This window comes from Sodiomyces alcalophilus (genome assembly GCF_042370955.1).
Source record: "Sodiomyces alcalophilus JCM 7366 unplaced genomic scaffold ACRALscaffold_1, whole genome shotgun sequence".
NCBI classification, from domain to species: Eukaryota; Fungi; Ascomycota; class Sordariomycetes; order Glomerellales; family Plectosphaerellaceae; genus Sodiomyces; species Sodiomyces alcalophilus.
Genome location: NW_027263532.1, coordinates 295,414 through 310,153, shown reverse-complemented (window position 1 = coordinate 310,153; position 14,740 = coordinate 295,414). Strand labels below are relative to the sequence as shown.

General features: G+C 54.5%; 6 protein-coding genes across 6 annotated transcripts; 4 read left to right on the top strand and 2 right to left on the bottom strand.

Annotated features, from left to right (window-relative positions):
* The first annotated feature begins 949 nt into the window (after positions 1 to 949).
* On the top strand, positions 950 to 1,785 carry ACRALDRAFT_1060573 (uncharacterized protein). The gene is made up of 2 exons (XM_071016257.1): positions 950 to 1,500; positions 1,576 to 1,785. The coding sequence occupies exons 1-2, from the start codon at positions 1,018 to 1,020 to the stop codon at positions 1,618 to 1,620; spliced, it is 528 nt and encodes a 175-aa protein (XP_070878383.1). The 5' UTR covers positions 950 to 1,017; the 3' UTR covers positions 1,621 to 1,785.
* A 348-nt stretch (positions 1,786 to 2,133) lies between these two features.
* On the top strand, positions 2,134 to 3,601 carry ACRALDRAFT_1039475 (uncharacterized protein). The gene is made up of 3 exons (XM_071015138.1): positions 2,134 to 2,222; positions 2,286 to 2,510; positions 2,640 to 3,601. The coding sequence occupies exons 1-3, from the start codon at positions 2,186 to 2,188 to the stop codon at positions 3,308 to 3,310; spliced, it is 933 nt and encodes a 310-aa protein (XP_070878382.1). The 5' UTR covers positions 2,134 to 2,185; the 3' UTR covers positions 3,311 to 3,601.
* On the bottom strand, positions 3,570 to 5,840 carry ACRALDRAFT_206480 (uncharacterized protein; the record flags this gene model as incomplete). The annotated part of the gene is made up of 8 exons (XM_071022050.1): positions 3,570 to 3,660; positions 3,729 to 3,792; positions 3,845 to 4,482; positions 4,508 to 4,625; positions 4,676 to 4,783; positions 5,518 to 5,702; positions 5,733 to 5,773; positions 5,820 to 5,840. 8 exons carry the CDS (start codon positions 5,838 to 5,840, stop codon positions 3,570 to 3,572), a joined length of 1,266 nt encoding a protein of 421 aa, XP_070878381.1.
* A 267-nt stretch (positions 5,841 to 6,107) lies between these two features.
* Positions 6,108 to 7,253, top strand: ACRALDRAFT_1067798 (uncharacterized protein; the record flags this gene model as incomplete). The annotated part of the gene is made up of 2 exons (XM_071017485.1): positions 6,108 to 6,124; positions 6,164 to 7,253. The coding sequence occupies 2 exons, from the start codon at positions 6,108 to 6,110 to the stop codon at positions 7,251 to 7,253; spliced, it is 1,107 nt and encodes a 368-aa protein (XP_070878380.1).
* Positions 7,254 to 7,827: 574 nt separating this feature from the next.
* On the top strand, positions 7,828 to 9,499 carry ACRALDRAFT_1074316 (40S ribosomal protein eS8). The gene is made up of 3 exons (XM_071018230.1): positions 7,828 to 7,970; positions 8,149 to 8,223; positions 8,368 to 9,499. The coding sequence occupies exons 2-3, from the start codon at positions 8,160 to 8,162 to the stop codon at positions 8,925 to 8,927; spliced, it is 624 nt and encodes a 207-aa protein (XP_070878379.1). The 5' UTR covers positions 7,828 to 7,970; positions 8,149 to 8,159; the 3' UTR covers positions 8,928 to 9,499.
* A 162-nt stretch (positions 9,500 to 9,661) lies between these two features.
* On the bottom strand, positions 9,662 to 13,366 carry ACRALDRAFT_1047271 (uncharacterized protein). Its single transcript, XM_071015492.1, has 4 exons — positions 13,034 to 13,366; positions 12,599 to 12,923; positions 10,288 to 12,530; positions 9,662 to 10,167 (listed from the first exon to the last, which is right to left on the bottom strand). The coding sequence occupies exons 1-4, from the start codon at positions 13,166 to 13,168 to the stop codon at positions 10,105 to 10,107; spliced, it is 2,766 nt and encodes a 921-aa protein (XP_070878378.1). The 5' UTR covers positions 13,169 to 13,366; the 3' UTR covers positions 9,662 to 10,104.
* Positions 13,367 to 14,740: the final 1,374 nt, after the last annotated feature.

Sequence of the window (14,740 nt, the reverse complement as noted above, 5' to 3'; positions counted from 1 at the left end):
CCAGCAAGAGCAAGATCACCCAGAAAATCAAGACCCCTAATCTCTCAACGGAGCACGACAGTATCCACCATGCCCTGGTCCTCTTTACCCGCAGAGTTGCGATGGATGGTTTATGGACATTTGGCGGACGATAAATGCCGCCCGTACCAATCACCCAGTATGCGTCGGTCCGAGCGCGAAAAAAACACGCAGTCTCCTCGAGGCGTGCAGTCGCAGTACGCCGCCGTCAATCGCGAATGGCAGGCTTATTTCGAGACCAAGAACTTCCAACGTCTTATCCTTGGGCACGACGATGTCCGCGAATTTGGCAGAATCGTCACGCGGTCTGGCCGAGGACACCTTCTAGGATGGATTTGGCTCCGTGTAGAGCTCCCCGAGTATGGCTGTGATAAGTGCTCCAAGAAGCCGTCGGCAGAGGAGAGGACGGCAGACGAAGTTAGGTTTACCGTTGCCATATACGAACTGCTCAGCTCTCTCTCCGAGCTCAACGATAAGGTCGGCCAGCGCCCCGTCTCATTGGAGCTAAGCGTCCACTCGCCAAGTGATTCTGAGCATTACTGCCAGGAGTTGAGACATACTCTGAATGATACTGTGTGGTACGCATCGGAAACACGCGCAGCTATCCCCGATGACGAGGCCCACGGGTGGAGCAATGGTGATCGTCGTCCATTGAGCAACGGCGCCAATCAGCGGGTTTTCGGGGACCACCGAGGTCTTGGCATTGATATGGAAACCGTCGCTGCGTTGTCCGGCAAGAGATGCTTACCATCGGCGTCAGTAGTCAGGGAGCTTATTGTTCGGCTCCAGTTTCTCAGGCATTTCTCCATACGCAACGGACTGATCCCCATTATCCGGGGCATGCCATTGCGGCGTCTCAGGTACGAGTGTTGGCAAGGAATCAACGCCGGCGTCGTGGCGGGACAGACGGGACAGACGGGACAAGACTTTAGACAGAGGGATCATCGCCTCTTGTTCAATTGTGTATTGCGTTACTGCACCCGTTTGAGGACGGTGTCGATGTTTGAGGCCAGCAACCGCTCCTACTGTCACGAGCCCTCCCCGAGGACCGCTGATCGTGCTGCGGGACGATCCCTGGGTGAACAGAGTCGTCGGCTCCGGGACCTGCATGTCGCCTGGATGGTCGATGCGGGCGACTTTTTCTACCAGTTCTGGCCGGGGGTGGCGGTGGAAGAGAGGACGGAATGGCCCAATCTGAGATATCTGTCTCTCACCACCAAGCTGCTCCGCACCCGACACTGCGACCCTCTGCTCCAGGCCGCGGCCGCTGCAGCCGAGCGGATGCCCAAGCTACTGACCATGGAGCTCTGGGGAATCGGCGTGAGTGTAGGGCTTGGGTTTGCGTACTCGGTACAAGACAGGAACCATACCATCTTTGTGTCCAAGGAAATGGCCGCCTGTACCCTCGAGTCAGCCACGATTCGGGCCTGGCAACGAGTGGTGGACATTCGCGGTAGTCCATGCAATCTGGAATTCGACGTCCTGCCAGAGAAAAACGGTAAGAAAGGGAAGTACCGTGGTTCGATAGTCTGCCAGGCGGTCACGCCTACCACTTACAAGCAACTACGTTTGAAATACCAAGGGTCAGCAGGCGATGTTTAGGGAGTCTCGACTCTGGCTGCTTTGATGCTATGGACACTGATCGTATGGGGTTCTTCGATGTATGGTGATTCTTGCTCGGACCTTGTGGAGGATTTCCGTCGAACACGCCCTGTCTTCAGAGCTGGTGAGGACATGACAGTAGACACCTACCATAAACTCCGTAGGAACATAGCAATAGACTGAATATGAAGCGCGAGGGAAAATGGAGTGCTCTCGGATTTGAACTGTGGACATACATCACCTCCGAACGGAGATTTCTGCTGCGGTCGCCACGATTCGCCAGCAACCAAGATCGCAAGCATAAGTCAAGAGTAGGTAGGTAACGCGCGTCGGTGGCCAAGAAACTACTCGTTATTAATGCTTACCCACTATAGCTACCTAGGTACTCGCGGCACATGTAAATGTGCAGCTCAAATGGTGCTTAGTCACCAGGCCCGCATGCCGCCGAGGCTTTGAGTACCTCCTTGGTACCTGAACAAAAAATGTTGGGTCTAGCACGCATCGTGTTTCTCCCCTGGACAAGACACAACGCCTTTGTCAGAGACGAAAGTTGCAGACAGCCAAGATGGCCTCGAAAATCAACTTGAAGCTGACCAATCGGTGTAAGAACTTTTCCCGGGCTTACTCTACGCAATCCCGCTCAAAGACACTGACAAGCCGCCCAGCGCCCAAGCAACCGATCAAGAAGCTCCCGTCTTCCATCGAAATCCCGGCCGACACAACCGTCGACGATATCAAGGTCCTCATTGCCCGACAGACGGGCTTCTCAGACCATAACCGCATCGGGCTGTTTGACCCGTCCACCAAGAAGACTCTGAAGAACCGCAAGGCCGAGATTGGCGATGAAGAGGCCGTCGTGTCGGCCGGGGAGCTACTGGTCAAGGATCTCGGTACGTCGAGAGCATGCACTCTTTACCTTGCCGGAATCACGCAATGGCGTCTTTGTCTTTTCCTTTGTTATTTTCTGTCTTTTGAGAATTTTCTGTCTTTCGAGAATGCTCTGCTGACGTCCTCCCAAGGCCCGCAAATCGCCTGGAAGACCGTCTTCCTCGTCGAATACCTCGGCCCCATCCTCTTCCACCTCGCCGTCGTAGCCCTGCGCCCTTACCTCTACGCCGGCGCGGCCGCCTCCCCGCTCTCGCGCACGCAGCAGCTCGGCTTCGCCATGTTTGTCGGCCACTTTGTCAAGCGCGAGTACGAGACGCTCTTTGTCCACCGCTTCTCGGCCGCCACCATGCCGGCCCGCAACATCTTTAAAAACTGCTTCTTCTACTGGACGTTTAGCGGCGCCCTGTGTGCCTGGGAGATCTACGCCCCCTGGTCCCGCGCCGCCGCCGCCGACGACGAACCCCTCCTCGCCGCTGTGGGCACCGCCATCTACCTCTTTGGCGAGGTCAGCAACGCCATTGTCCATCTTAACCTCGCCGGTTTGCGGTCGCCTGGTGGTACCGAGCGGAAGGTGCCCCTCGGCTACGGCTTCTCGCTCGTCACTTGTCCCAACTACATGTTCGAGATCCTGTCGTGGGTCGGCGTTATTATCGCGTTGCGGAGCTGGAGTACTGCTGTTTTCATCTTCTTTGGTGCCGCGCAGATGTATGTCTGGGCGAAGGGCAAGGAGCGGGCTTATCGGAAGGAGTTCCCGGATACGTACAAGAAGAAGAGGTTCGTTCTCCTGCCGGGGCTTCTATGATTGGTTTCCCCCACGGTATGAGGCGGTGTCGCTGCGCGTGCAGCATCTTGTAAGAATAGAGCAGGTCATGTATGGAGGTGTAACGGGAGCGCTGGAGTGAGGGATCCATTTACGCCATGGGCAGTGCCGGCGACAGGCACGCCTGACTGGGACTGGAAAAAGGGGAAAGGTGTTTGGATTAAAACAGTGTATCTTAATACTTCATGCCAAGCTATTTATTCTGTCGTTAAGCCATGGTCATCTGTATATCATGTGCTCTTCATGTCGAGTTCTGGTAGGGTATCATGTGTCTTGAATCGTCGACAAGGTCCTCTCCGACCCGTTGCTGGTCCATCTCCTTCCACAATCGTCTCGGATACTGTTAACACCCATACTTATCGTCAGTATCTTTCCCCGCCCTCTTCCCATTGCTTTTCACCCTATCCACAGCCGCAGCATCACTACTACTAACCCTCCTACTCTGGCTGCGAGAGCGACAACAGCTGCCACTGCACCAACTCCCCTCGCTCCCTTCTTCTTCTCCCCCTCTCTCACTCCCCCTCTCCTCACTCCCCTCCCGCACAAGCCTCATTGTCTCTTCCAGCACGAGGAACTCCCGCTCCAGCACCTCCGCCCAATTTTGCACGTTCCCCAGCTCCTTCACCCGCTGCGCTGCGTCAGATGACCACCGCGCGAGCTTGTCGTTCTCGGCCCGGAGGGCTGCCGTCGCGCGGGTCACGTCGCGCTCCTGCCGCGTGATTGCCGCTGCGTTGCTGTGCAGCGTCTTCGCGCGTGTTTGGAGCTCCGAGTCGAGTAGGTTGCTTATGGAAGCTACGACGGCGGCACGGGCTTCTGAGACGTGATGGGTTTGGGTTTGTTGCTGGGGTAGGTGGTCTGTTTGGGTGGAGGGGAGGGATGTTGTGGGAGGGGATCGTCTTGACGGTGATGCGGTTGTTGTGCTTGCGGCAGAAGGGACTGAATGGGAGGCCTGGCCGGCGCGTGTTGGATCCAAGGATGGACTGCTGATGCTGGCTTGGTTGGCAGAGGCGGATAATGATGGCGATGCAGCGATGGATGTGCTCCTATCTACGGACATGCCCGTGGCCAGGGTTGTTGCCGTTGTAGTGGAGGGAGCTGACAACAGCTGTGCCGCGGGGTTTGAGGGCTGGTGGGAAGACCGCGTTGGCGCCATCCTCAATCACTTCTGGGCGTTGTCACTTGGGGGTGCACCAATCTTGGGTGTCGAATGTGAGATTGGATTGGGGTAGCAGACAAATTTCAGGATGATGCAGATGATCCATGTCCAAGGTAACCAAGGGCAGAGAAGTGTGATGTCCTGGCAGTTACACAGCTTTCAGATGCCCCGCACTTAGAGCTGCAGTTCACCGAGAATCACCGAAGTGACATCTGGCCACTGGGTGAGGGAAAGGGGTAAGGGGTGAAGTTTAGAGAGCAAGTTGACAATATTAGAACAATGTAATCCCCTATCGTCGGCTCACTGCAAATAACTCCTTTGTTTATTATCTGAGCGTTAAGATTGAAATAAAACTTTAAATAAGGTCAGTGTTTCTTCCTACTAAAATCCCATGTCTCTCTTCGGACTTCTTCCGAGTACTAAGGGAGGGTGGTCAGGGGGAGTGCGGAATTCAGGGTAACATTTCAAATAACCAAATAATCCATAATATGAATTCAGAATGGATTATTACGGTATAACTTTGGTCAGGTCTATTCGTCGTAACACTCAAGTAGTTAACTAAGAAATCATTGATCAAGCTAATAGTAAACTTGGCTATCTCTGAACCTCTTCTAAGTCTTCTTACAGGCTACCGTTATAAGAATAACCAGCTTCCTTAAGTACGTAGGTAGAATTATGTATCGGGTAACCTTTAAGAGTGTAAAGGAAGCCAAAGATTATAAGCATATCCTTATTATTACTTTCACGTCTTTATGATTAGGCACTCTCGCGTTCTATGTCAAAGAGACGATATCGCAGCGTAATCACAGTAAGATGCCTTTAGAAGACTGTTTTCCTTTAACGCATAATGAGTTGCCTTCTGACTTAGTGATGTTATGACTAGATCCCACGTTAAGATGTTGTATTCTTCTGTTACTGCCCCTTATTTCGGACAAATAATCCCTAATATCGTAGTCTCCCTGACTTATACAAACAGACTCATATATCAGTTAATGTTTCTGCAGTTAACTAGATAGGCTTATAAACACAACACATAAGTAGCATATTCTATGCCGGCGGCCAAAGAGGTGGGTTCGCATTTTATAGGAGAGATTATGAGGTGAAGTTGGCGACTCATCTTTAGCACACCCCGGGATCAGTTCCTTTGCGGCCACAAACCCGGATTCACAGAATAATTCTGCACTCTTCCCTTCCTTAGTCCCTTGAGTATTCGCTTCTCTGTTGTGACCTGGCTGGAGAGATAGACACTCTCTGGCTTCAGCATTGAACAGAGCCGCCTTCCCTGGCGGCTGTTACTTGTCCATGATACCATATGCTTCCCATGCACTTATACACATTATTCCATACCTTGAGCATACCCCGATACTACAAGTCCCATAGCGCCTACCCCATCATTCGTCATGACTTCTAAAGGCCCGATGGATGCCGAGGATGGAAGTGACGCCTTCCACTTTCGTCTTCGGCCCAGAAGGCGCAAACGTCCGGGCAGGATCGCTCCGAGGCCTTGGGGTGGAACGGCCCTCAACCCGGCTTCTCCTACATTCATTCCGGGTCGCCTTCATCATCCTCCACCGGTTTTGACCCAGAAAGGGGAACCAGCGCCCAGCAACTCCCAAGCGCAACATGGAGGACGGAAACAGGTGAGTTAAGGTTTGGTTCGGAGCAGCTACGAAGTCCAGGGGCTCACAGAATTTCCAGCGCGTGGCGCCCAACTCAATAGCAGCCGCCTCTGCTCGTGACCCCAAAGGCCAGAGCGACACCCGAGGCCGAGGTGAATGCCCGAACAATCCACCGAGACCTGCAACTCCACCGTCGCCGTCTTCGTCGTATGCCTCGACAGAGTTTCGCACCCCTCCACAGTATCCGGCCCAAATCGCCGGCGCAGCCAAAGACGCCGAAGAAGAGAAACTCTGGGTGACTGCACCGACGTCTCCTGCCTCGACCGACTTGGAGGCTTCACGCGGAGAAGAGCAACATCAGCACGGTTTAGGGCCTCAAAACATCGATCAATCGTTCGGACTACGTGCTTTCCTCGAACACGAGATGGAGAAAATGAAACTGTGTTTTGGTGCCGTCGACGCGAACCAGTCGCCCGCGCGACCTGCCGATCTGATAGACGTACAGGGACTTCTCGAGTTCGGCCGCGCCAGGGATAAGAAGAATCTGCAGCGCAGGATGGCGAATATCGAGTGGCAAAAGTCGATGAAGACCCGGCTTGGAGACGACTGGGAACCGGTGATCCTTTGCACTGAGCTGACCGACGAGGTGGACGAAGACGAAATTAGAAATCAAACGGCGGAGGTGGTCCCTCGGCTCATGGACGGCAGGACGTTCAAGGACGGCCGATCTCCCATCTTCGCCATGGACAACTGCTTCAACCAGGTGTACACTAGGGAAGACGACGTGCCGGTGGAGAGTTGTGTCGGTTGGCCTTTTTCAAAGGAGTACGTGATCGAGAGAGCCAGCGGCCTGGATCAGGGCGAGGGCGGCGGCGCGTCGCGGAAGTTCCCCGTTCCCCTAGAAAATCGCCTATGCAACGACCTTAGCGAACCATATGTCTCTAGTGCGAACAAGCAACGCACATCGGTGGAGTGCAAACGTGGACGCCCCGTGTTTGACAGGCTGGCCTTGGCTCCCCTGGATGAGCAGGGTCGTGGACCGCCCGCGGACGAGGATGAGGACCAACAGACTTATGACTTCCTGCTGGAGACGCTGCATCCAAAGTTGGAGGACCTCATAAAGTATATTGAGAGCGTTGAAACCGAGTAGCGGGACCTAGGCTGCCCCATCTCCGACAACAGTGGGAAGTCGATGGTCTTGCATCGATGTGCAGGCCTTGGACAGAGGAGACCGTGAGAGTGACGTTTCTACCGGCTTATAATGGTGCTGGACCCGCCGAGAGCACTTTACCCAGGCGTACCCGGGAGTTTTGACTGTTCAGTATCCATTCGCGCATCTGGTTACTTTCTTTCTCTTATACGAGCAGCAGGTTGTGGAGATGCAAGGAAACCTGACAGAAGAAGAGTTGGATCAGTGTCATTGGATGGAGAAGGAACCCCATAGGGAACCATACAGAGTTAATGGGCTGCGGCTGGATAGTTCGGCTCGTTCGTCACAGGCAACAACAGACGGACGGAGAGAGTATCATGTTGACCCTTCACCGGGACCATCGGTAACCCGGACAGGGCTCAATAAAATCGTCGTGATATGATTACATAAACCCTTGCCTAAGCTTACCTTACTAATCTTGACGCCCGCACGGAGTACTTCGTACTGCCTCAGGCAAATACAAGCCCTACTTGGCTCGTGCGTGCCCCACCTGGAACGTAGCGACAGCCCACAGTTGGGAGCAAAAATAATTCCGACCCCTTCCCATCCACGACTTTTGTGCGCGAAAAGTTCAACCTCGACTTCAACAACCTACACGCCCAATCCGCCCAATTCCGCCCATTCTCGATTGCCGCTGGTGAGATCGATATTCATCAGGTTAGTCTTTTATGGATCACGAGAACATTCGAATCTACGGCCGTCTTCCTTTCGAGTTGTAGAGAAAAGCCAACCTCCAACGACTTGGCCGTGTCGAATCGTCCTCGTGTTCTTCCCATCCCATATTCTCCCCTCCGCCACGACAATCGTTGCTGACCAGCTTGCGCATCTTGTACAGAAACCGCAATCATGGGTATCTCTCGCGACTCTCGTCATAAGCGCTCCGCGTCCGGCGCCAAGCGCTCGTTCTACCGTGTGTACCCTCGAAAGCCCGTATGATTTTTTTTACGCAGCGAGGTCCGTCTTCGGGGAAGACCCTAGAGATAGGGGACTAGCCGGGGGCGGACTTTGGCGGCACAAAAAAAAACATGCGTTCTGACCTTTTTTTCGTCAACAGGGAAGAAGCGCGCTTTCGAGCTGGGCCGTCAGGGTTCCAGCACCCGTATCGGCGCCAAGCGTATTCACACCGTCCGCACCCGTGGCGGTAACCACAAGTACCGTGCCCTCCGTCTCGAGTCCGGCAACTTCGCCTGGCCGTCCGAGGGTCTCACCCGCAAGACCCGTATCATCGGCGTCGTCTACCACCCGTCCAACAACGAACTCGTCCGCACCAACACCCTGACCAAATCCGCCGTCATCCAGATCGACGCCGCCCCCTTCCGCCAGTGGTACGAGGCCCACTACGGCCAGCCCATCGGCCGCAGACGCCAGCGCCAGCAGGCTGCCGCTTCCGGCGCCAAGCCCGAGGAGGAGGCCAAGAAGAGCAGCTCCGTCGAGAAGAAGCAGGCCGCCCGCTTCGCCGCCCGCGGCAAGGTCGACCCCGCTCTCGAGAAGCAGTTCGAGGCCGGTCGTCTGTACGCTGTCGTCTCCAGCCGGCCCGGCCAGTCCGGCCGCTGCGACGGCTACATCATTGAGGGCGAGGAGCTCGGCTTCTACCAGCGCAAGCTCCACAAGTAAACTGGCAGCTCATCATGGTTGCATGTCTGTCGCGGTGCGGTAAGACGAGGTAGCGGGGGACAAAAAACTGAAAAGGAAGGCTGCTACCTTTCACCGGCGACAGGGGGCGGAGGAGACGAGGGAGCAGACATGTGAAAATCAAAGGCGGCATATGGGACCAACACGATTTTTTTTACTCTTACGGACAATGGCTTGGTGTTCGAGGTTCTTGTTTTTTCACCGTCGTCTGGCTTCTCGGGGCGTGGTACGCTACGGCTGGCTACTACTATGTGTCGCTCGACTTGACGGTACGGGCGTTGGGAATGGGTTGATGAGGGGAGGAATAATCCCTCAGCCGATTCATAAATGTGATGAAGAATAAGAGAAACCCAAGTCATGTCCAACTGAGCCATGTGTGCTAACCAAGTGGTTTGAGTGTTTGTAGGGCTTTGCCCATCTCCTTGCGTGCCGTGATACGTGCGTCGTGCTTCTACCATTGGGTGTTGTCCTTTGCAGCGAAGGGTAGTAAATACTCTTATCCCGTCCAATCATCACGTTTGATCTGCCAGGTAATAGACGTCTTACGAAATCAGGCATGATGAAGGGTATCCTGTTCATCATTATGCTAGAGATGAGGCGCTCCTGTTCTGTCTTCCTGTTTCCGAAGCGCAAAGGCACGGCAATGAAGTCGACCAAGTCGTCCATCAAACAATGGGATTCCATATTCGTAAGAAGTTCTTAGTTCTTACAAGACGGAAAAGTAAGCGATGTCTAGGACTCGGACAGGAGTGACAACAACAAATAATATAAGTTGGCCGGGATACTATGTATATCCTGTCTTTACCAGCTATAGGCTAGTTTTCTTTATTTCTTCCCCTTCTTCCCCTTCTTCCCCTTCTTCCCCTTCTTCCCCTTCTTCCCCTTCTTCCCCTTCTTCCCCTTCTTCCCCTTCTTCTTGTTTTTCTTGTTTTGCTCTTTTTTTGCTTTAATAAAAGGATAAACATGTGACCACGCTCTTGATCCAGCAAGGGAGCCTGCTCTGGTGGGACACGATAGGGGCAAGATGTTAAAAAAGAAATTCGTAAATCCCATATGCTCGCATAAGCTTAGCCCCTTCTTTCTAGTCATACAACCAACATGGCCATGGGGATGAATGTCGGTTTCCCTCGTTGGGGGCAATCCAAGTTCGTGCGTAGTTTCATACAAACTGCCGTTTGAGATCGGTCCACTTGCGTGTAAGTGTCTCGTGTTGAGAATTGATCTGGTGGATGGTTAGTTGACACGGCGAGACGAGAAGGTAGCAGGGTGGCCGGGGAGCCGGGGGGAGAAAAGAGGGCGAGAGGGCGAATGATAGGAACAAAGAACCGCAAACATAACATACCTCAGCATACTGCATCTTCGTCTGCACAAGCTCCTCCTCGAGCTCCGCCATCTCCTTCTCCAGCCGCTGGTTCTCCTCATGGACCTTCTCGTTCCGCTTCATCAGGTCGTCCCTCTCCTTCTGCCACGCCGACTCAAGCTCCTCGGGCTGCTTCTCAATGACGACCCGCAGCTCGCGCACCTGGCCCTTCAAGCTCTCGTTCTCGTCCTTGAGCTCCTCGTTCTCCACCTTGGTGTGCACCAGCTCCGTCGCCAGCGCCGCCTGCTCGCGGTCGCACGTCTCCACCCGCTCCTCCAGCTTGCGCACCTGGACCGCGTACTTGGCGTTGGCCCCGCGCAGCTGCTCCAGCTGCGTCTCGCGCTCCGTCTCCGCCCGCGTCTTCTCCTCCCACTCGGCCGTGTACGCCTTGAGCGTCTCGGGCGACATCTTGACCGCGCACGCGTCCCGGACGAGCTGGTCCGCCCGGTATACCTCCTTGTCGATGCTGGAGCTCGAGCTCCCGAAGAAGCCGTTCTCCAGGATGCTGCCCGCGCTGGGGTCCTTGTCGATGTACACGTCGAACAGCTTGTCCTTGAGGTACGCCGTCAGCTGCGCCATGTCGGACATGCCCAGCAGCGTCGCCGCGTTCTTCTGCATGAGCACGATGCCGAACCGGAGGATGGCCGAGAGCCCTTCCGACAGGATGAGGTCGTAGATGCGCAGAACGAGCTGGAGGGGGAACCGGTAGGCGAAGAGCGTGAGGAACCACTGCGTCGCGTACAGGTGGGGTGAGATGCCCCGCCGGTGGAGGTGGCAGTATAGCGCCGGCTCGAGGTCCTCCAGCAACCGCTCAAACTGGTACAGGCGCATATGCAGGCCCGGCATGTCCTGGATGAAAAGGTCGCGGAGATGATAGTGGTTCATGAGCCGCACCAGCAGACAGAAGGCCTCCTCCTCGGGCATGTTGAAGAGGATGGGCATGACGAGGAAGTTCATGCCCTGGGCGTAGCTCACGCCCTCATCGAACAGCGCATAGGCCTTGCAGACGCCGAAGAGGCTCTCCTGAAGCCCGGCCGATGCTGCGAACTTGGAGAAACTGGTTCTGGACCCGAGGTCCCGCCGGATCGTCTTCTCCAGTTTTTGGATCATGGCCGCGTCCTCTTTTTGTCGCTTCTTCTTCTCGGCCGCGTTCGCCTGGGCCGCCCTTTGCACTGCCTCTGCGTTCTTCTCGCTGGCCGCCGGTGGGCTCACGCCGTTGGCCCCCGACAGTTCGGAATGGACCGACGATGCGGATGATGTATTCGCCTCGTTTTGTACGCTGAGGTTTCCGTTGCTTGCCGCGCTGATGGACGTGCCGTTGCTATTCCTGTCTCGCTCCTTTTCGGTCCCGCGGACCACTAGTTCTTTGTACATGGCCTCTAGCTCCTCGTTTTTGCTCTGCGCAAGGACCTGCCAGATGACGCCCCGGATGGCGTTGGGAATCCCCGTGGCGATAGCTCTGTTGAGCTCCTCCGGGCTGGTTCTTGCCACGGCGGTCGGCCCTTCGTAGACGACGGATTGCCAGAGGTCCCAGTCGACCTGACCGCTCGTCATGTCTGACGGGCCCGCGTTGACACCCGACGCCGTTCCGGGGGCGAGGGACGGGTTGGGACTGACCGGCATGGGGCTCTTTGGAGGGGGTTCCGGTGGTGCGTCGCCGTCCTCGCCCTCTTGGGCTTGAGCGGCGGCTCCACCGACGGCGAGGTAATTGGAGCGGCTGACGAGAGCAGCCACGGTGCCCATGGCCTTTTGGTCGTCCCCGCTGGCTACGGCGGACGGAGGAATACCAGCTTCTTCTTGCATCCGCAGCATCTTGAACCGGTCTTTCAAGCTAGTCCTCGTTGTGCCATTGGCGCCATTATCGGCGGTTCCTTCTCTCTCCTCCTCCAGCCTGCTTAGCATCATATCGGGGTTACTGGTCAGCGTGGCGATGGAGCTGGCGGTATTCCTCCGGGGCGACAGGGAGGGAGGCGGCGAGCGACTCGGCTCTTTATCTTTGCCGGAGCTATTCCGTGAGAGCCAGGAAAAAGGACTGGTGAGCCTACGAGTGGGCGGGCCGGCAGCCGGAGGCGGTGGCTGGACTACAGGGACCGGAGGATCGGGGGACTCTGATGTGGACGAGACGGCGGGGGGCGACCACGGCATCGTAGGCAGGGAGCTGGCGATGTTGCTTAGCGATATGGTTCGGGGAGGTTCAGTTCCCTCGGCGGGACTGTCTTTGGGTACTATGCATCCTGGTGTTAGCAACGTTGCCTGGCTCATCTCAGCGACATGGGAACGGGTTTCAACCAACCTGGCGGTGGCGGAGCGGTGGTATCATCGTCAAGATTGACAACATCCAAGTTTGACGTGTTGGAGAAGCGCTTCGATGAGGAAGATGCCTTTTCCTCCGGCTCTTGCTCTTCCGAATCACCAGCGGACTTTTCGTCCTTGTCGTCTTTCTTGTCCTCCGTCTCCACTACCTTCTCCTCTTCCTCGGCCGGATTTCCAGGGCTGCCCTCGGATGTATTCGCTACTGGATCGACTGCTGCAGCTTGGGGCTGTTGCGGAGATACAGATGGTGTTCTTTTCGTCAGAGATCGTACCTCGGTTGTATCGACAGCGTCCTCGAATGTGTCCTGCCGCAGAGGAAACGATGACATTAGCATAAAAGGACAGCCGTTTTAAATGCGATACTTCATAGTTAGGGAAAGAAAAGACCAAGGTGTCGCGGAATGCCTAATCTCACATTTTCCTTCTCGGACGTGACAGACGACGAGCGTCTACTGTCCACGACCTGGTCGGGGGAGGATGCCCCTGAAGCTGGTACGGGCTCATCTGCCTGGGACATGACTGCAGGTGAACTGATGGGCGGGGAGGACATGCGTGTCTGCCGAACTAGGAGTCGTGATCGTTTCCAGATCCACCCACGTGTCGTCCTTTACCTCGAGAGAATGGAGAGCTGGGAAGGTTGAGTGTTGGTGGGAGAAGGAGGATGAAGAAGGGAAGCACTACAGGTCGTCCACTGGTCTACCTATTGGTTTGCCAGGCACGCATCGAAGGATCAGGAAAGAACAAATCGCGTCATTTGTTATCGACGGTTGCTGGAAGCGTGTTTCTGGAAGCGTACGGAATGCGACGACCTGACACGGAAGATGGATAATGTGGTATATGTTTTGGACTTTCTTCGCCCTTGATTACAGGTTTGCAAAGTGTCGTCGAGAAGGTGGCTTTTGCGTGGCTCGTGTGGCTTGAGGAATGTCTAACACGCTTGTGGCCTATAGGGGTAAGTACCTGGAATTAGTGCGTTGGCATCGTATGGGTGCCAAATCACATGCCAGATAGGGGGTTAGTCATGTTACGTAAAGAGTCGATATATCATGAGTACTTAATGTTATTTAGACGTTTATAACGTATTGACTATTGTAAGTATATGTCTAAAAGTTATTTTAGACTCGCGGTGATATAAGTAAAGCTATAAATATATAGCTTAAGGGAGAAGAACTATATTCTATGTAAAAAAAGTAGATAGATATCTACAGCTCGAGGAGAAAAATGCTAGAATAGGATCTTCCAGTTATTACCAATATTCAAGGGCCTATAATCAAGGGAATCAATCAGTCCATCGTGGAGTCTTTTGCCGTACACTATAGTACTTGCCAGGAACTCTATTTCGGTTTGATAGTGCCATTTCCCCTCTTTCTAGTGCCTCTTGACGTAAGGTGGGCAAGCAATTTGTAACAAGTGGAAAGAGTACGGTCACAGTGAAGTAGATGTACTTCGTACAGGCCAATTACGCAAGGGCCCACAGTTCACAGTGCCCAAAAGGTACGTACGATTACCACGACTTGGTGCATTCAGACCCCGTCATCGCCTGGTCTCTGCTTTTTCATTCCCAACATCAGCACCACTTCTACAACTCCCCACCAACTATCCCAAAACACCTACCGCCGAAGAGTCGACCAAGCTGATTTCCTTATCACGAGTCACAAGTTGACGATTCCACGTCTTTCTCTTAGTACTTTGTTCATTTTCTTTCACGGTTTTGAGCCTGGTGAAAGCTGTTCGAGGATGACCTGCACTCGACCTCGGATCCTAGCCTGAACCCAAGCTCTTTTTTCCCTTTTCCATCTACTGGTTTAATCCCAGCAGACAGCTTCGACAATCTTCCATTCCACACATTTATCGACAACACTTCCTGTGGGACCTTTGCCTAACCCACAGTTATTGTTCCTTCTCAAGCTTGACCTCGACTTTTTATTTTCGTGGTCTTGCCTTCCCACCTCATTTCCCATCGACCTCTCATCTCTTCGAGCTCAGCCATCCAAAGAACGAAACCGTCCCCTTGCGGGCGTCCATCGTGGCTACGCTATTCCATCAAGCCGAATTGCACTTTGACAACGCCCACGTAAAGCCGCAATCCGTTCGTCGTCCCTGGGAGGCTCTCTGTTCTTTG